Genomic DNA, 21,712 nt, shown 5'->3' on the forward strand with positions numbered 1-21,712 from the left:
CATAGAATTCCTTTCCTAGAAATCCACATAAAAGGCCTCATACGAAATGAAACCTGTTTTGAGGCATACTCGAATTTTTGAGGCATGCAAAACCATTTTCCTATCTAGGGTGGGTTTATAAGGGGTGTCCTAGCAGTGGGTAGATTACTAAGTTACCCTTAATTATTTTAAATTACTCAAATACTCTTCACCTCAATTTAAAACATAAACCTAAACTAACCGAAATTCAACACTATTTTCAAAAAAAAAAAAATCATTTTCATTCCTATTTTATTTAATCATTAATCAAACAATTTTGATTTTATTTTTCGTCGGTGATTAATTGTTGATTCATAAATCTTCGATCATCAATTAAAATGAATCGTCTAAAGCGTTGCACAAAGAAATTTAGCTTTTGATCCGCATTTGAATCAAAAGATGTGTTTTTTGAACCTAAATTCGTCAATTACACAGTGAAGTTCGGCTGATAACTTATCAGCCGAACCTATGTTTTCTGAAAATATACCTAGGTTCGGCTGATAACTCAGTACATTTTCAGAAAACATAGGCTCGGCTGACAAGTTATCATCCAAAACGTTCATCTGGTCAGTAGATCTAGGTTGTAAAAATTCAATTTTTTGACAAATTCAACTTATAAAAAAGACAGTAAACCTAGTTTAGAAGTCTACCTCTGTACTAACAAACCTTAATTGTCTATTAATTCAGCAAATCTCAAAAGCCTAATTTCTTATTCTTCTTCTTTAACAAACCCTAACGTAAATATCTCTCAAAAAAAAACATCTTTGAAACTAAGACTATATAATCATTGGTATTAACAACTAATCATTAATGTTACCTACTAATCATTAATATTAGATTCTAATTATTATCATTAACACTAATGAAGTAAGGACATTATTGTCCTGATAAAATATGATGGATAATGGATTATCGATTTTACCACATAGTGATTCTATTTTGTCATTACCTTGTATGCTTTCAAAAAAATTTGAATATGCCTCAAAACATGTTTCTACGACATGAACACAGAACATCCATCACCAATCGACGGCCCAAACAAAAGCCCAAGCCCTAAAAGGGGGCTAAGGTTGTAGAAATCTTTTCAGTCATTTTATCCTAGTTCAATTTTCAACCAGACACCCCCTCCTGAGCTAAATCCATTGCCGTAAACACATCTCTTCCACAACCAAGCCAAAATTACGAAACGGTCGCCACCTTTTTCATCATTGATATAAACAAGTACCTAACCATGAAGAAATTAGTGATTCCGGAATGGTGTTGATTGATTCCGGAATGCAATCATCAATATGCGATGAAACCAAAAAAATGTCGATGAAAAGAGAAATACTAAGATTTATGATCAATCATAATAAGCTCTGGTTTTCTCTTGGCACGATCTCTTCACCCACCAACAATGAATTATTGTTTATTACGAAATAGCAAAGAAAACTACTCATGGATGTTCAAGTTTTAATCATCTGTTTACAATTTTCTACTAGTCTCATGCTCAAGCGCATAATCATGACCCCAACATGAAAAACAATAAACCCAAATGGGAGACTAAAAAATGTTTGCGCCATTTTTCTGAAAACTCCAAAATGTGATTCATGTCCATGTTTTTGTTCTCCGTCTCTATAATATTAACGTGCTCTGTCAATATACCCCTCTAGCCCAACACTCTCGTGAAGATGCACCAACAAACTATGACACTTGCTTCTATAATCTTCTATTTCTCCTACCAATTTAACATTATCATTCACAAACTAACTATACGATATAGAACGGTTTCAGAGGATTCAAGAGCCTCTTTATAAATATATGAAACAAGGAAATACCATATAGTCCTAGGAATAATATATTAGAGAGAGTCTAGTCCAATTGACCTAGTCAATTGTCTGTTTGGTCCTATTTGGTAATATAAATTATAGTTTGGTCCTAAAAATTATAATTTGGTCCTAGGGTGATGTCATGGATGATGTAAATGTCATCTTGTAGTGGCAGAAATACCTTTTTGGATAATGACCATATATATAGTCAAAAAGTAAGAGAGAAGAAATCATTCTCAGATTTACTTTCTCTCTCCTATATTTTCAGATCTAGAATTTCTCTCTCTTTTTTCTCTTTTTTATTTTCTTCCTGCTAGTGATGAAGAAGATAAAGATGATGATGAACGATTCTTTATTCTCTCTATTTTTTTTCTCTGCTAGTGATGAATATGAAGATGATGATGATGAATACGATGAAGGTTTTGCGTTTTTTTCTTTTTTCTTTTTGCTGTTTTGCTCTGTTTTGATGATGAAGACGGTGAGGTTGAAGATTCTGCTGTTATTTATGATGATGATGAACCTTTATCATCTTCACATGCTTGGGTAAGTTTCGGATCTATAAAAGAAGATGAATATGACGGAGTTCATTTCTGGAATGAACTCTGGTTTGTGATGAAGATTTTGATATTTTTTGTCTGTTGTTGTTGCTGATGATGGAGAGGATGAAGATAATGAAGATGAGTTGTTGCTGCTGATGAAGAAGATGAAGATGACGGAGTTCATTTCAGGAATGAACTCTAGTTTGTGATGCTGCTACTGTTGAAGTTCATCTTCGTCGCTGCTGCTGCTGAAGATGTAAACTAGTTTTTTCTTGATTTTAATTTGTTGTTGCATCCATTTTGATAAAGACGACGATGAAACAGATTTGTTTGATAAAGAAACAGCACAAGTTGATGAAGACGACGATGAAACAGATCTGTTTGATAAAGAAACAACACGAGTTGATGAAGACCACGATGATGAAAACAAGTTTTTTTCTTGATTTTAATCTGCTGTTGCATCTGTTTGATAAAGACGACGATGAAAACGAGTTTTTTTTCTTGATTTTCTTGCTACTAGTGTTGTTGAAGATGGTGGAGACGATGAAGATGATGAAGACGTTGAAGATTTGTGATGAAGATGTTGTTGGTGAAGATGAACTTGTGCTTTGTTGTTGAAGACGACGAAGATGATGATGTTGCAGTTCATTCCATAAATGAACTCTGTTTTTTTTAGGTTTTTATATGGAGTTCATTTCTAGGAATGAACTCTGTTTTTTTAGGTTTTTATATGGAGTTCATTTCTAGGAATGAACTCTGTTTTTTTAGGTTTTTATATGGAGTTCATCTCTGGAATGAACTCTGTTTTTTTAGGTTTTTATATGGAGTTCATTTCTGGATTGAACTCTGTTTTTTAGGTTTTTATATGGAGTTCATTTCTAGGAATGAACTCTGTTTTTTTAGGTGATTTCTGAAAAAATAAGTAGAAATTAATAGGAGTTCATTTTGAAGAATGAACTGCTACAAAAAAAAATTAACACGGAAGGGTATTTTTATCTATTTAAATATTTTTAAATAATTATGGACCAAACAGTAAAGGCATTTGACCAAAGGACTAAACAGACATGGGCCCACCTAAAAAAGGACCAAACGATATTTTTCCCTATATGAAATTTGGCACCACCAACAACGAGTGAATGCACCCATCCTGCGGTGATCCCTTTTGTCACTGAGAAAACTGGAAACATGCTATCAGGCTGACGAGCCCAAGAGATCATACTTTATATGAATAAGATCAGCGTTCTAGGTAATGTAAAAATAAAGATAATTGTTTGTCGTCCCATATTTATTAGTATTTCCAAGATAATTCTCAAAAAATTAAAACACTCCTGGACATAAGATGGCCGTTGTTGCTCCCGTAAGTCTGTTGACATCATGGCCAGACCTGTCTGTTGAGCTTCTGGTGTAAGTTCTAATATTGCCTTCTCAATATTTTCTTCCACCTCTTTTGGTTCAAATGATTGAAGTTTTCTTAAGCGAGGGTAGTCATCAACCAGAGGTTGAATCCATGTCTGTAACAACAGTTGTCGGATTTCTGCCGCCAAAAGGATCTTCCCGTTTCCTATACCATCAAGCAATTGTATTGTTATGCAGCTAACGCGATGTCGAGAGGGCGTACGGAATTTCTTGTGCAGGTTTGCCAGCTTTCGTTGGTTAGCCCACATCAATGCAAACTTCTCAGCCGCTTGCCTATTTACCAGAATGCCAAGCAACCATAAAAGGTTATCGACTTCTAGAGATATTTGTTCATCGACATCCTCATCTACATGCTGATAAATTAAGTAGTGTATTTCAGCTTTTCTAAATAGATATAGCAATGAATTTGAACAACTTTGACATAAGGGTAATATATTTTTGTTATCACTGAGAAAACTGTCGTTTCCATTTAGAAGTTTCAGCACCAAGGATTTTCCCACGCGTCGACCATCATCTTCTACGGTCTTAATCACCACCTCCATGACGCGGGTTATTGTGGCAATAGAAGGAGCCGGTACATCTGAACTTACATTGACCTTTACCTTTTCTCCAACCCACAAGGAAGCCCCCATGTGTTCTAAACATGAATGTATGCATGTCTGGAAAGCTAGTAATTCAAGAACCTGCAGAATCAAAATGTAAGAGGAAGTAGAAGGGATTGTTCACTTGGTGCTGAGCAGAGAACCTTGGGCGAAAAATAAATAAATGAACGTAGCATCATGATACTCACATTCAACAGTTGGAACTTGAACCCTGACGCTCCTCCAGATACAGTACCAGGATTCACAAAAAACGGGCGAACTAATGATGCAATAACTACAACGCAATCCATAACCATTGCTTGTAAAGTGTAGTTGAACTTGGTGAAATTCCTGTATCTTATAAAACCAGTAAATAAAGCAAGAAACACAATCAAACCAAGAGTGGGTGCTGATTGATAAAACCCTAACAATGGCATGATAGGACTCATTGCATAATTCAAAACCGGGAATTTGGAAAGTAGATTTAGTCGGTTTAAGAATAGGATGATGTATACAGATACTATAAGACATATCTCTGCAGCTGGAAGTTTCCGAGTATTTTCTAACTTTTCTGTTTCTGAACTACTGGTATTTTCAGATAATGCTGTTACCTTTGATGTGAAAAAGTAAGGGTTACGTAGGGTTTTAGGTGAAAGAAATTGGAGTTTTTGTTTCTCGCCGGTGATTAGTAGGGGTTTAGCGAAGAAGCAAGAATCCCTGGTCAGAGATGACATTGGTAATGACATGGGTTTGGGTTTTCTAAAAGTATGGTGTTGATGATGAAAAGGACGATGGATTGCAATAAGACGAACACAAGAAGAAGAAGCCATAATGCTGCTGCCCTAATTTTTCCAATGTATTGGCTACATATATAAAAGACAGGCACCGCAGAAGTAGAAAGAAACTACCGTAGGAGCACAATGGGCCAAACAACTTGCCAATCCGAGTCCATTATGAACACGATGCAATGGAAGATATTACACTGACAGCTTCGATTTATGAATGCACCGACAATAACATTACCAGCGCATAAGCAACTTTAAAGGCATATTATACTTTACAAATAACCAACTCAATCGACCTTCCGGTGATGATGTGTGGACTGTGGTCCTCATGGATTATTTTTTCCTATGATTACTTACATTTCTTTCCAGGCCCTACTTACATTGCTAAAAGACAAACATTTTCAAAATTCTTAAACACCAAAGTCAAGCTTAAAAGGAGGAATTTTGCCTTGTCAGGGCGAAGAACTTGAGTTTCCCAACCACACTCTCCAAATGATCACCGCCAACACAATAAACTAAATCTTATTGTAATATTTGTCGAAGTCTTTTCTGGACCAGCAAGACAGATCTTTAGTCATGGCAAGCTCCCAATTTACCTCCTACACAAAGTAGCTCCAAACAGATTTAGCAAGGGAGCAATGATGGAAAACATGGTCCAAGGTCACCATCTCATCTCAGATATAACGCACTTGGCCCCTCAACGTTTAGACCTCTTTCAATCTGGATATGACACACCTGAAGAAGAATGCTACTTTTGGAGGGAGATTTTGCTTCAAGATTATCTTGTAAAGCTGATGATACAGAGTTGGACAAGACACTGGAATCAAATGAGAAAAAGATATCACCTGTTGCTACTGTTAATACCCCCTAACATTCTGCGAGAACTCAAGCGATCCATCTGAACAACCACCTTATTCTGAACTGTAAATCCACCAAAACTGATGATGGATCCATCTGTTGAATTGAACCTTCTAAACCGCAATCGAACTTCCTATTGGGTACAACCACATTCCTGTAATCTCTACCACACCTGAGAATGCATCGAGAACTTATGGGCTACTGAACATTCTGTCAACCTTAATCGTAGTTTCAAGATTATCTTTGGAAGTCTCACTGCTTTCACAACTGCTACCAGTACTGTCATTAGTGCAACTGGGTTTGATCTGTTCTCTAAGTCTGGCTTTTAAAAACAATACCTCTCTAATTCGGGTCACTTCCTTTTTCACCTTTTTGCTGTAGGGAATTTGGTATATGCGGATGGACTACCTAGTGAATACCACCCGCAAGAGTTGCAGAATAAGGGGCTAACACTCTAGTTGGAAGCACTGTCACTAGCTGAGACGGGTTCTCTGGCTCGAAACTTGACGATAAGTCAGGTCTATTGCCGATATTTGACAGGCATTTGAGATCTTCCATATCATGCGTCAGTGTTGCTAGTCGGGATTCCACACCTGGAAATACCTTGCATGATGTCGATATGTTAATATGTTATGCAAATTTTTTGGGGATAGAAAGTAATGATATTTGATTAAAAACCCTAAGTGTGAATGTCTACAACATTTATCAATATCAGGTCAACTATAACTATTGAGGAGTATCTGAAATTGAAGAGCTTGCCTGGAGGAACACCAATATACAGCTCACCTTCAATGTTGAGTGGATGTATGAGCTTTTCTTCCAAAACATCATGTAATTTTATACAAGATGCATGCTGTATATTTGTGATCCCGTAATTAGATGCAGGGAAATGTCCACATTTAAAAAAAAAAGAAAGTACAAAGAGAAGGAGAGAAGGGTGGATCAAAAGGAAAGAGGTCAGTCAGAGCAAAGAACTGGGTTGTTATTTTGTTTCTGTAGCATCTTCTCGGTGCCAGTAGATGGAGATAAACAACAGAATGTGTTTAAGCTGCCATGAGATCGTTTTGATCTTTAATTGTGTGCTGTGATGATACTAGACCCACGCCTTTTGTTAAACAGATCAAAACTACATCTAATCCCCGTGATCTATGCTTCTTGCACCCCTAATACTTTATACAGTTAATAATGAACAATTTATAAATACCTCGATAAACCCACCGCAAAGCCACATCAAAGGATAAAAACATCCGTCCCTTTCGCACAGTAATGGAGGAATTTCTGACATAATGTTAGCTAATGCATTGTGCAGACCAGAGGTGTGGTTGAGCACATGATGTGCCTAACACCGAAAACACAAGAAAATGGGAACTTGAGGAAAATATATTCTTGCACCATTTTTGAAACTGAAGTAAAGAGTATAGGAGTTCCACCGCAAACCTTTATGTTGTCTTTTACATTCGCTCCGAACACTGGCCAAATTATTGCAACAATTTCTTCGAGCTTAAGCTTTCTGCAGATAAAACACTAAGAACACTAACTTGCTATAGAATATTGAAAGATTGCAGAGGATTCATGAACTTGTCTATGAATACGAAATTCTACATTACCCGCTATCAATGAGTGGATGCACCAATCCTGTTGTTATCCCTTTTGTTACCCAGAAAACTGGAAATAGGCTGTCAGGCTGAACAGGAGGATCTTACTTCCCAAGCATGCCAGCAGCAGTATCTATAATAAGTTAATAGCTTTCCCATCTTTGGAGGCACATACCTAGCCATGATAACAATAAAAGTACCCAGAAGTATTAGTTTGAATCAGGTTTTGCAATTCCCAACTGTGGTTTTAGCGACTAAATACCCAGAGTTTTACTCATCAGTACCAAGTATATTACCTTCATACCCTAGCTTAATGAGGAGCTGCCTCGGTTTGGCTTCGACATCAGAGAGAAAAGGTGTGTCATAGACCCACTCTGCATTTGTTGCTGCCCTGTATTAATAATTTTGCAGAAGTAGAATGTTAAAATCGGAGGTGAGAATGAATACCAAAGTGAATAGTGAACGGTGAACCAACAGGACATAAAACAATTGCTGAAATTTAATAAAAGAATCAGGTGCCAAAATGCAGCATAAGTAAATTTGAAACTAGACTAACCCTTGAAGAACAGATTCCGCAAAAGGCAGCATCATATACACATTGCGAGCATCCATTATTGATGAAAGACCTGTAAAGCATAAGATATTTATAAACAAATTAAATAGGGAAAAGATATTTTTTTATTGCCAAATTAAATAGGGAAAAGATGTTTTTATTGCCAAGGCAAATGGTACTGGAGACCCCGAGAAAGATTTAGAACCCGCATAAATACCAGTGTCCCTGGAAAAGCATGGAATGTAAAATTCAAATGCTACCCGTTATGAAGAAATGAAATCACAACTAGTTGCTGGAAGTCTGGAACAGCTATCATGAGATGTTCGATTCAAAGTTAAGCTAGTTGATAGTACAACTATAATAAAAACAGATTGTCATGAAAAATGTGACTAATAATAGAGAGCAATGGACGTGGCCATACAGGATTTAAGTGTGATACTTCCTTCTAGTTGAGTTTGATTTTTCCTGGACGGCCTTCATACCTTTTGCTCTTTGGTCTGGTATAGATTTTATGGTTCTTTGAAAAGGAGAAAAAGAAAAGAGTAAGTACAAATCCTACTTATTGCTGGTAAGTAGATAAAAAGAGATTTATGAGCTGTGTGTACTTACAAGGGATAGCCTTGCTGGTGTAGAAGCACGGAAGACTACATTTTTTACACCCATAGCCTGCTCAGGAAGGTCCCCAGCAACCCAAGTCCATTTCAGCAAAAGCAGACAAAAGTGCCACATTATCCCCCTGCAACAGAATCACACAAGAATATTAACATCAACAAATTTGTGGCAGTGAAGGCATGCAAAGAATAACAAGAATAAAATCACTATCTGGTCAAGCCATGAATTCTGAAGCACATTGTCCTCAAAGCTCAAGTTTTATGAGGGACTTTGTTTACCATTAAATTTAAACACAGGAAACAAAGGGCTCAAGGTTAGTACAGAGTTTTGGATACTTCGGTATGTTACCTGAAAAGTAAAACAAAGTAATTGTTTGAATAAACTTTCATTCTGATAGTGAAGCACAAATACATTCACAACGAAATCATCAGAAAGAGCAAAGAGAAATAAATAACTTGTTTTTCAAGAATCTTTGACACTAGCATTTGTTCAAGGATTTTAGGTTAAAAGGTGGATGAAATTTGTTTATTTCAGATTGGTCTGTATTCAATCATTGATTGTTCAATTTTAAAAGGAAACTACATCAATCAGCGGCATGGTGCAATAATTTAGAAGCCCTTATTAGTAGCAAAGACGCAAAACTAAATTTCTCTCTGAAATCCACTTATGCAAACTTTCAAGGAACGTCATCTGTTACTCTAATTTAGTAATTTATGTTTTTCAAGCTTTTTTGGAAAAAAAATCATACAAGAAGAAGATAGAATGCCCCTGGCCTCCTACAGATCAGACAATACCGGAGTGCCCAGTTAGGCTCATCAAGGATCGAAAGAACAGCAACAAAAAAATAAGGAATTAATGCATTAAAGGGGAAAAGTTACTCGGCTTTTTCACTTAAAATCTTGATTAAGTCCTTGTTTGATAGTGGCTGACACTCTCTTCCTACGCCTGAAGTCTTGCAAAATTGGACAAAGTGGGGTTCCTTGCTCACAAGAAAATTAGCTATAATAATAGAGTAGGAAGAGAGAAAAGCATAACGAGATCAAGGTGGTGCATCAAGAATAATAATACCTGAAACACTTCTGGATCAAGACATCCACGGTGTCCATGGAGCCTGCATCAAGAATAATAATACCTGAATCACTTCTGGATCAAGAATAATAATATAGGTTCCTTGAGACAGTTCTTGTGTTTTCTGTATGTATGCACATTACACAACTACAGATTATATCGTCAGCATGATTTGTCATAATTCAAAATAAACGCAGAAACTATCCAGTGTAAATAACTATTGTGCTTAGAACATATTAAAAACCAGACAATATCCTTGACTTCCTTTTAGGTATTCTGAAATCATTTCAATGTTGATTATATCAGGGAAACTATTACCTGCTTCATGATTAAAGTCCAATTCCATTACCACTCATCGATAATCGAGTTGAAATCATATTGTGGTTCTGCCACGCTATCCAATCAACCATTGGTTTTGCATTCTTCAAGTCCTGCATGAAGATGGAATGCTTCACACTCACAAATTGACTACTTCATGAACTTTGTTCATCAGAACCAACTCCTCTGAATTTCAACAATCAGAATTAGTTTGTGTTCATTGAATGATTTACCTAGTTGCTTCGATTTCAGTATCAAAGACCAAAAGGTTCTCAGAGGCGTGGCTTAGCACTTTCCTTGTATTCATTATACGTATAATAGCTGCATCAACCTTCAACGAAAAAACAGAAATGCATTTGAACACAACTTTACCCTTAGTTTATTGCATGGTAGTAACATCGTTGTCCGCTCTAACAAAGAGTGTGCACATGGAGTTATCAGTAAACTGAATTTTCGTAATTATGATTGCCCACATTCCAAACCTTTAACCATCCAGCTCTAAGGTCGGAGAAACTCTTGCTTAGAAACGCCTATTAATATATATAAATTTCTCAGATGCATCCAAACAAAAGATAAGTGTAACCTATAAAACTAACAATAGATTGAGATCAAAGAACTAGTTCACTGAATAACATTTCCTTTCAATTTGCTAAATTGTCAACTCTTTTTATCAACTCTGCTTAGATCTAATTCAGTCTTTCAAGATGAGAACACAAGTTCATTCAGATTCTATTTGAACTACCAGCTCAAAAGTAAACAGATGAAAGGAAAAACAGAATCAGACCTCGCTCCCTTTGGAAGGATACCCATCAGTTGAGAGTAGTCAGCTTCTAAACCTCAATTCAGTACCCAACCAAACACTCGACCAATCCAAGTCTGCAGCCTCTATTTGACCCATGAATGCCCTCATACACACTATATGAAACTCGAGCTATTACTGTTGAGATCCACATTTTGTTTGTGTCAGTAACTGGATGAAAAGTAAACGCACTTGACAACAAGCAACCAGTAAGTAAGAAAATCCTAAGAATTAGAATCAAACAATGCAAGATCATTTTGATTTTTCACCTGAATGACTGGGATTTGGTCGTAATGAATAACCTACACTTTCATTCTCTTCATCAGAGGCATTAGCAACGCACTTTTCTGCAGACTTTCTCACCCCAGAATCGTTCACCTGTTCTGACGATGAAATTTATGTTAGATGCTACGCAATTGAGTAAAACATATTAATCATATGCAGTGAGAAGAGTCAAAGCATTATCGGGAATCAAAAAAAGAAAAGAGAGATACTACATTCAAAAGTAACTCAAGCTCAAAACTGACAAACTCTACTTGCTTGAAACATGACTTGTAATTAAACAGCTACAGTCTACAGTTGAAGAAACAAGAGAAGTAGCATCTTACTGTTACGCCTGTAGGCTTCTACATGTTGTCTTTACGCCAGATCCGTCATGTATGGTTAGTCCATAAAATCTGAGTGACTGAGACACCATTCAAAATCAGCGTTGACGTACAAAGACTTTCCTTCAATTGGATTTTCAGAGTTCTCCAGGAGGGGTGAATAACACTGCTGGTCATGGCCAATACACAAACAAATGCTAGACTTTGTGTAGAAAGAAACATGGGGTTCGATCAGAGGCTTCGCATACATGTGCAACAGATAAACATAAGACAAATAATTATCAAAAGTACTGGATTTATTAAGTAGAGAATTTTACAATGTCATTGAGAGTTGAAAAATGATTCAAAACAAATCTGTAAACCTATTCATCTGCTACATGTGCCTTCACTTCCTCTTTCTGTCTATTTCTTAAGCTAGCAAAATATACGAAACAACACTAAAAACTGAGTCCATGTACAGTTTGTCATTGACAATTCCCAAAACTATCTATTGAGGAGTGTCTCAATCTTAGCTATTTTTGCCAGTATGTCATTCAGTTTATCTCATTGACTGTCAGTGTTGCCAATTCTTCCAGCTTCATCTGGAAATACCCCTGTTCAGTCAAGACAAAAAGAAAAAAAAACTTGGTTGGAAAAGAAAAATGTTTTAAACCCATAATAATGAATAGCTATATCCAAATTTTAGTAGAACACCAACCTGTATGTCTGAGTAATTGTTCATATTCTCATGCGCATCCACGAAGAAACTCACTGAAACCTGCAACAGAATACATTAAATGAGTATCATTTTTCCTCTTGGTAACCAATCTTCTTCTTCTTTTAAGCCTCAAGTCCCAAACAAGTTGGGGTAGGCTAGAAAGGAAAAACGAGGACTTGTAAGCAGTCACAAACACTCCTCCTTAATTCTGGGTTGCGACAGGCTGTGCAGAAGACTACACAGACAGAGTTCCTCCTCTAGGTAACCAATAATCATACAAAATTTAAAATGAACATACCTTGAATGCTTTTTTATCGGGTAAAAAAGCCTCAAAAAAGACCGTGATATGCTTGCGTTCTTTAACATGATCATTGCTGGTAATGAAGTCACCGATTGCCTTTATCCTTTTATTCATCTTCTCGCAACTTTCAAAACCTATTTGCACGCTTAAGGTGACTCCCCACAATTTGAATTCTGTGTCTACATCTTTCTTGGAATCTTCTCCAGCATCACCTTGACCATCCAGTATTCCGTCGCCTTCTTTCTTAGGAGCTTTTTCAGCATCAGCTTTGACATTAGAAACTTTAGTGACCAGGGTGAGGTGTTTAATATTCTTGGAATCAACTTCAGCATTTGGTACACTATTCATATAACCATCAACCCCTCTGATATATGTCTTTGTATAGCCAATTTTCTGGAAAACGAAATATAAAAGAATGAGAGTTATATGCTACTATCCGAGTATAAGTACTACTTCAGTTGGTGAGGATTGAATTTCACCTCCACAGCTCCGCTTATCAGGTCCCCGTTAACTTTGAGTTGTATCAAATCATCTTTGGCAAATGGAGGACTGGTGATGAATACACATTTCTTGTACAACCTTCCAGCTATCTGAAGAAAAAAACAAAAGAGAACAGCGCACATTCAAAAAGCAATCCAAACAAAAGATAATGAAACGGATATAATACAAAAGGCAAGCAACTTTACCCAAAGTATCAAAGCTTTAGCAATCTCCAAAGCAATACCAGCAGATTTTTCTTTCCACCTATACAAACAAAAGAGAATGTGAAATACCAAATTATGAATTTAATGCAAACCACTATACAAACAGATTACATAAATATATACATACCATGTTGTAGAGGGAAATTCAGCTTTCAAACAACAACAGGACACGAAGTGCCTCATCTTCTTCTTCTTCAATGTAAGCCTGGTATTTCCTAATCCTACTGGCTGTTTGTGGAAGCTAATTTGAGTGGGAGGATAATGTGGTTTTCTACTGGTTTTAAGAATCTGATAATTCTCAAAACTAGTAATGGCTTTGGCTCTGGTCATTACACATGCCATGATTTATCTAAAAGGTTTTCAATAAAACCAATTAGTGAAACAAAAGAGAAAAGTTTCAGAACATGTAAAGGATTCTGAAAAACATAAATGCCGTTTGAGTATTCATTTGTTTTAGAAACCAATAATAGGTTCCACAACCTATTTATGAAGAAGAAAAGCATTCTTTCTAAGTTAGGTTTTAGAAAACAAAACAAAAAAAATGAAGAATCAATAAGTTGGAAACTTAAATAGGTTTAACAGAAGATTAAATCAGAGAAAATCCCTAAAAAAACCCAAAAAAAAAACCTAAAAAGGTGAATCGATCAAAGATAGGATGATCATCAACTAAGATCATTGAAAAATTAAACCTAATTAGAGCATAAAGAAGATCGAATCAACTAATTTACAAAATACATTACAAAATCCCTAAAAAAAGCACGATTGTTCTCGTAGAACAACTAAAATCGAACGCTATAATCCCTAAAAAATCTTGAAAAACTGTTCAAACTAAGAGATTAAATCAACAAAAACTAATTAAACAGATAAATAAAAATCATGAAAATAAGATAAAAAAAACCTAAACCCTAGAAATCATATCTCACCTCTCTTCTTGAGAGGTTGCAAATGATCCAAGGAGAGAGAAAACCAGTCGAGCAAGAAGAAGAACAGATTCAATGGAGTTAGACACTTCGTATTTATAAGAAAGAAAATAGGAGACTGGGTCGGATGAGTGATGATGATCATCATCGAAGTATCTGATCGGATTACAATCCTCCTTAATTTTATCATCATCAACTTTTACTACTACAATAATACAGTTAAACACATAGGGTGTACGATAAGAAGACGAAAAATGATGTATGATCATCTTTATTTTATCGTTCTATCCTATAGATACAATGGACGGTGAGAATTAAATCTTTTCCATCCACGGGTACTTCGCCTTTGACTACCGCTTTTTTGATTTTTGAAAAAAGAAACGGAAATGCGAGGTGTACCGAGCCTTATCGCCGACTCACATCCCGTAACAGAGAAAGTAGTGGTCCTACTTTAAACCTTTACTGATCCAGATGCTAGACCAGCAACCAAACGCCACACAATCGCCTTTCCGGAAATTTTTTCGGGATGTTTGGCTGTATGCGTAGCATCTCCCAAAAAGAAAAGAGATAAAATTTGTATAGAGAGATATAACCTAGGAACGAATCATCACGGGTTCAAAAGGTAGATGATGCACTCATCGCAGTTAAATCTCACAGTCAATCTCGATTGGCAATCCAACCACTTCCGGAAGTGCTCTCAACATCGGAATTATTATTGGGTGAAAGTGGGGCCTATTATATGTTTGAGGCGGGATTTTCTATCGGGAGAAGACTTGGTCAACTTATCATTTTCGGGTTCAGAATCGTATCTCAATCAGAGAAGACTTGACTAATTGCATTTTCTTTGACAACATCTTTATCAGAGAACCAGAGCACTAAAGTTTGCTTAATCAACATAGTAATTCCTCCATTTCTTTAGTCATTCTACCAAAAGTTCTACTATTACGTTATGAAAACGTGGGGGTACAACAACCACACCCAACTATTACGTTCGGCAATCTGTATGGACTAAACTTCAATGTAATTCTGAGAGCAAGTTACTGAGTCTCAATCAGGAAATATATTAAAGAGCTTTATCTCTTTCTCAACACAATCAGTAAATCAAACATATAGAAATCCGTGAATTCGTTTGACAATCTGGAGGACTTACTCCAATACACTTTCTAGAGAATCAACTAGACAGTCAGACTCAATCTAGAGAAAAGTATATCAAAGAGTTTAATATCTCTAACTCTTAATTCAATCCGCAATCAGCAAATAGAAATCTGCGAGCCCGATTGAATATAAGAGGAGTTACTTGAACGATACCAAAGACCAATGTTCAAGTGTCAATCAATGTAAATCAACAACCAAAGGTTGGATATTCTAATTGATTGATCTTAACGCACAAACTGTGATATTTCAATTATATAACAAAATATAATGCGGAAAAGAAATAACACAGACACCAGAATTTTGTTAACGAGGAAACTGCAAATGCAGAAAAGCCCCGGGACCTAGTCCAGTTTGAACACCACATTATATTAAGCCGCTACAGACACTAGCCTATGACCAATAAACTTCGTACTGGAGTGTAGTTTAACACTAGTTAATCTCACACTGATTCTAGGTACAATTGCGCTCCTTACGTCTCTGATCCCAACAGGATACTACACACTTGATTCCCTTAGCTAATCTCACCCACAACTAAGAGTTGCTACGACCTAAAGTCGAAGACTTGATAAACAAATCTGTCTCACACAGAAAAGTCTATAGGATTGAATAAATCTGTCTCCCATAGAAATACCCCAAGAGTTTTTGTTCCATATTTTGATAAATCAAAGTGAACAGGAACCAATTGATAAACCGGTCTTATATTCCCGAAGAACACCTAGTATTATCAATCATCTCACATAATCTAAATCGCATGATGGCGAAACTAGATATTGTGGAATCACAAACAATGAGACGAAGATGTTTGTGATCACGTTTTATCTTGCCTATCGGAGAAATTAATCTCGAGCAAATCTTAGAGAAGATAGTACTCGAATGATAGAATCAGGAAAGATCAGAACATGCAACTACAAGAGAAATAGTTGGGTCTGGATTCACAATCCCAATGAAGTATTTCAAGTCGTTACCCTACAAGGTTTAGGAAAACCTAAGGTTAAAGGAGAATCGAATCTAGTTTATGCAACTAGTAACACATAGAAGGTGTGGGGATTAGGTTTCCCAGTTGCTAGAGTTCTCCTTTATATAGTTTTCAAATCAGGGTTTGCAATCCAAGTTACCTTGGTAATAAAGCATTCATTATTAGACGTTTTATGAAAAATATGATTCAACCAAGCTAATATATTTCAAATGTTAGATCGAACTTAGCTTGTTACACACAAATGAAATGTACCCTCATTTAGGTTTATGAACCGTACCCAAACGTATACACCATGTTGGCTGAACAATGGTTAACCGAAGTTATCCATATGATAACTCTCATATCAACCATATTCATTTTAACCATAACTAGTTCAAATGACTCAAATGAAACTAGTTAAAGAGTCGTTCAATTTTTATATTCTCATAGAAGTATACAAGAACATGATCAAAACAAAATCGGTTTGATTCACTCGAATCAATTCATGAACATTATAGCCACAGTTTGCAAACATTGCATTCTTTATAATATAAATGTTTAAGTTTATTTACAAAACCGATTTTAGAAAGTAACTCACTCAAGTAAGCAAACGGGTACGTATGCTTGAGTAGCCGGACTTGAGTTTGGTTACGCCAGTACGCGTATGGGTGCGCATACTACTTAAACTTCCAAACTCCAGCAGATTTTCACGGACGTGAGCTTTCCGCCGGTATGTGTACGGGTACGCATACTTTCCCAGACATCAGCAACCACCAGTACGCGTACGGGTACGCATACTTCAGGCTCCCGGTTTTGGACTTTCACAATAATGTGATTTACACACTATGTTTATATCCAAACATGGTTACATGATTCTAAACTCTTTATTTCAATCATTGAAACTTTCTTAGAGGATGTTATATAGTTGTTATTCACAAACTATTCTTCATCAAAGCGATTTTCAAGTTATTGAAATTATCATAATGAAACATTCAAAGACTTCACCAAATGATTGTATCACACAAACCATGTGGGATGTTACTCAGAAACTTTCATATGATTTTATTTGAATTTTCGTCACGAATGTAAGATGAACTGGCCGAAGCGAAATCTTGCCAACACATATTCCGAGAAATATATAAGCGAGTTAAACTTAGCTCGAAATCTCAAATGTGTATAATAGAAAACTATATCGTAACACGATTTATGTCTCAATATATGATATAGAGTAGAAATAGAATTTCCAAGTGATAGATAATTTTCAGTCTCCACATAGTTTTTGTCGATGAAGTTCCACAAGCTCCCCTTAGTAGTTTTTCGTCTTCAAATGATGAACGTCGTGAAGTCTAAAGCTCAACTACACAATCTATGTCCTTGTCTGAGACATCTACAAATAGGCTAGAAATCAAGACTTATAGTTTTGATCACTAACATTGACAAGCATGCTTGAGATAGCAACGCATGCGGGTTTGACCGAGCAATGCTCTAAAAATCTCCCCCTTTGTCAATTTTAATGACAAAACTATCAATACATATGGATTACAAAATAAATAAAAACTTTGTAGCTTCTCATCCAAATGATTGATCTCCTTGGCATCTTCAACACGACTCGAAAACTTCGTCACTTCAAAGTACTCCATGATTCTAAACGTGTTCAAACTCAGCATCATAGTTATTGAAGATCCGTAGCGATAACAATGAGAAAAAAATGCTCTCGATCATTGTTATACAGTGTCATAGTATTATTACACAACATCAAAGTTCAATTGCATCACAACTTTGACAACAATACTACGGTGATATGTATCACTCCCCCTTAGTCAATACATCATCCCAATATGAAAACCACTCCCCCTTTTATAATGATCCGTAAACCATATGTATTTGTAGTATGAAACTACACATTAATTCTCCCGCTTTTTGTCAATAAAAATTGGCAAAGATACTAAAACTAGTGGGATCCTCATGAAATTTCCATAGAGATTCTTCATGACCAAAAGAGAAAAACATACCAACAAATTTAGATGCAATCATAAAGCCGAAGCTAATAAATGAATTCATCAAGTAGTTTATAAATATACAAGATAACCCCTATAATATTCCATAGCCGCACTCCCCACAAAGATATGGCGATTAAGCATAAGTTCAAAAACGAACTCTCCCCCATAAAATGTCATTCCCCAGAGAACAAAAAATACGACCTTGCTTTTACAAGAAAAGAAGGATTTCTTTGGATATAACCAAAATCACATGAAAACATGAATTTGTATCCAAAAATTTCAATTGAATCAACCACAAAGATGATCGATTCAATTGCACATGCTCGACATAAGAAAACTTATGGAGCAACACAGTAAATACAAAAATATGTGGATCTTGGGAAGATCAATACTGCAAAATAAAAAAGAATTCATTTTATTTTCTATAACTATTTGCACAATGACATATAATAGACAATTCTTGTAAACAAAAATTCATCCTTTCTTCTATCAATATTTGCATAATGACATAAAAGGCTTAACTTTTGTTTGTCAAAAGTTCATTCTATCTTTTATCAATACTTTCATTCCGACATATAATAGAGATAACTTTTGAACAAGTATGGGACAGTCAAGATTCACAGACGTAAACAACACATCCTATAACAATTTGCAATATATAAAACCATAAAGATTAAAATTGCAAACATCATCTTCCAAAAATCTTAGAATTTAAACAAATAAATCTAAAAACATTGAAGATGAAAATGTTTGGAACTAGCTATGTGTAATCACAGTAATGGCTATTCCAAACCCTAGTAATCCTTCTAAACAAAAACAAGAATAAAAATTCTCATAAGAATTTTCCTAGACAAAATTAGACAATATCAGCAACCAGAGAGCGGACAAGGGAGAGTTCATCAGTTGCTTTATTTAGCTCCTCCTTCAGAAAAACTAGATTCTTTGACTCAATATCAAGATGTTCAAGCACGACCTCAAAATCTTGAAGAATATTTCCAACCAAAATTGAAGAGACATATGGATTGGAAGATCTTTTTCATGATCAATTGCTTTATAGAAAATAACAGGAATGAGATCATCATCAAGCTCAAAGCCTGTATCATCAAAGTTTTCTTCCTTTTTGCTTCCTTCCATTGTGCACTTGCTCGATCAATCCCAGGAGAGCTCTGCCGTTACCGTACCCGTATACATCAAGGAAATAAAACTTGACATATATATGAAAGATTTCAAGAGAAACCTATGGTTTCTTGTGGGCGTTTGGTAGCATACCGGGTTCACAGGTTAGTGGTCGTGACCCAATTAACAAGGTCAGTGACCGGAAGAAGCAAATGGGTTTAAAACCAATGACATGAATCATCAATACAGAGAGACTCGACTGTCATTTTTAGGAGGGCATAATGTGACCAAAATAGAACAACTCATCTCAGAGCAAAGCACATGAACGGAGATCAGGGATAACTCAAACATAGACCGTTTGTCAAGAAGTTGGTATCTTCTTGAGAGTTATGTGTACCTTCTCATTGGTCCAAAAAGAAGCTACAAATAAGGGTACAGTCAAGTTGTCTGTTGATGAACATGAAGTTTATCAAGGATATTGATACATCCTTTTATACTCTCTTGACCTATAACCGAATTCTTATGCACATCTTCAAAAGAATTATCAAGAGAAGGGCATGAGTTACCTGATTCAGCTGTTTTTCTCGCCTTCTTGATCTTGCGTTTGAGACCATTGATACTGGTCTTGAGTTCTGAAACACGATTGTTGATGTGAATGTAGTCAGGAACACTTATTTTAGAAGTAAGATCATCATTGATGAAAAGAGAGAATTTTTTTAAAAAAAATCTTTCTTCGATATCTCTTTCTCCTTACAGGTCTTTCAGAGTTATCAGACATCCATATAACATTATTTTTTTTACGATTGTAAGAAGGATAAATGTTATGTTTATAATATGGAAATGGCCCATAACAACACTTTTCTTGATTGCGGAATGAGTTTCTTACTGAACGCTGAGGAACAATTTTGATTACTTCCTTAGACATCCAAATGAGAATGTTGTGAAGATTTTCATTCCATAGACGTATTTTTTTCAATGTGACATTTCTTTCCGCGGTAAAAGCAGTTGATAGGAGTGTTTCTTTCAAACTTCAACAAAGTCGTTTTAGTCGGATGACACTCCTGATTTTCAGATACATCTGCTGCTACAAAGTCTTTTTCGCTTTTACTCTTGGTGAAAGACTTAGTTTGAGAGAGATTCTTTCCCTGAACAAAATTAACCTTACCAATGCTTGGAGCGTCTATTTCTTTATAACCCAAACCACGTGTATCACGATGATCTTTACACGCACCAAGCATAGAAGACAATTTTGTAGAGCTAGAATTAAATCTTTTCAGATTCTCTTCCAAAGAGTTTACCTTCTCAAGAGCAGCACTAAGATCAGTCTCCAATTGTTTTTCCCGAGTGAGAAAAAACTTTTCTCTGTCATTCAAACATTTTTGTTGAGAGTCATACCTTGCTTCAGTCTTTGCAAATCTTTCTTTCAACACAGAGAGATTTCGACAAAGTTTATCACATTCAGTAGACTTTGAACATAAATCCTCGTCCCAATCTTTAAGAGTAGCTTGTAACAAGATATACCCATAATCATATCCCTTAAAGAGTTTTCTCAATTTTTTGTTTTCAATGCAGAGAGGAGTCAGAAATTCAGCCAAGCAGGATATTGACCTTTTTTTCTTTAGAAGACGATCAAAGAGAATGATGTACTGAGAGACTTCTTCTTCGACATCTTGTCCTTCTTATGAATCACTTTCATCATAAAATTCATCTAATTATTTATCAGAACGTGCTTCCCAGTTAGATGGGGATTTAGATAAAGACGAAGTCAAAACAGAGTTCTCAATGGAATTAGGACTTTTATCCAAAGTGGAATGTTACTGAGTTGGTGATGCGTGACTAGAGATATTCTCATCCATATCAGATCGCTACAAACACAGACTTATGAGGTCTTTAAATGTGTTTGCCTGCTCTGATACAAATTGAAAATGCGAGGGTCTAACAACCACAGCCAACAATTCCTTTGGTAATATGAGAGGACTTACTCCAATACACTTTCTAGAGAATCAACTAGATAGTCAGACTAAATCCAGAGAAAAGTATATCAAAGAGTTTAATACCTCTAACTCTTAATTCAATCCGCAATCAGCAAATATAAATCTGCGAGCTCGATTGAATATAAGAGGAGTTACTTGAACGGTACCAAAGACCAATGTTCAAGTGTCAATCAATGTAAATCAACACCCAAAGGTTGGATATTCTAATTGATTGATCTTAGTGCACAACCTGTGATATTTCAATTATATAACACAATATAATACGGAAAAGAAATAACACAGACACCAGAATTTTGTTAACGAGGAAACCGCAAA

General features: G+C 35.8%; 1 protein-coding gene and 1 long non-coding RNA gene across 7 annotated transcripts; both read right to left on the minus strand.

Annotated features, from left to right (window-relative positions):
* Window positions 1-5,379: 5,379 nt before the first annotated feature.
* On the minus strand, window positions 5,380-11,333 carry LOC113303845. Of its 6 annotated transcripts, XR_003337791.1 has the most exons (10): window positions 11,220-11,333; window positions 10,936-11,088; window positions 10,385-10,482; window positions 10,152-10,264; window positions 8,763-9,876; window positions 8,575-8,670; window positions 8,157-8,378; window positions 7,897-7,991; window positions 7,613-7,775; window positions 5,380-7,515 (listed from the first exon to the last, which is right to left on the minus strand). It is a non-coding gene; the product is annotated as an uncharacterized LOC113303845 (long non-coding RNA). The 6 variants fall into 6 exon arrangements; XR_003337793.1 differs by lacking the exons at window positions 10,936-11,088; window positions 11,220-11,333 and having other exon boundaries at window positions 8,763-8,889; window positions 9,044-9,876; window positions 10,385-10,675; XR_003337794.1 differs by lacking the exons at window positions 10,936-11,088; window positions 11,220-11,333 and having other exon boundaries at window positions 5,380-7,344; window positions 7,443-7,515; window positions 10,385-10,675.
* Window positions 11,334-11,833: 500 nt separating this feature from the next.
* LOC113303844 lies at window positions 11,834-14,417 on the minus strand. Its single transcript, XM_026552930.1, has 7 exons — window positions 14,181-14,417; window positions 13,385-13,606; window positions 13,240-13,297; window positions 13,033-13,143; window positions 12,551-12,946; window positions 12,253-12,312; window positions 11,834-12,148 (listed from the first exon to the last, which is right to left on the minus strand). The coding sequence occupies exons 2-7, from the start codon at window positions 13,597-13,599 to the stop codon at window positions 12,089-12,091; spliced, it is 900 nt and encodes a 299-aa protein (XP_026408715.1). The 5' UTR covers window positions 13,600-13,606; window positions 14,181-14,417; the 3' UTR covers window positions 11,834-12,088.
* Between the last annotated feature and the right edge of the window lie 7,295 nt (window positions 14,418-21,712).

This window comes from Papaver somniferum, chromosome 8 (genome assembly GCF_003573695.1).
Source record: "Papaver somniferum cultivar HN1 chromosome 8, ASM357369v1, whole genome shotgun sequence".
In the NCBI taxonomy this organism is placed as follows: Eukaryota; Viridiplantae; Streptophyta; class Magnoliopsida; order Ranunculales; family Papaveraceae; genus Papaver; species Papaver somniferum.

What these genes read in the sequence shown, in the direction of transcription:
- LOC113303844 (XM_026552930.1), bottom strand. Translation starts at nt 13,599, where the DNA reads ATGGCATGTGTAATGACCAGAGCCAAAGCCATTACTAGTTTTGAGAAT. An exon ending in GAATTTCCCTCTACAACATG is followed by an intron (nt 13,298 to 13,384) that starts GTATGTATATAT and finishes TTGTTTGTATAG; the next exon opens with GTGGAAAGAAAAATCTGCTG. An exon ending in ACAATTACTCAGACATACAG is followed by an intron (nt 12,149 to 12,252) that starts GTTGGTGTTCTA and finishes TTGACTGAACAG; the next exon opens with GGGTATTTCCAGATGAAGCT.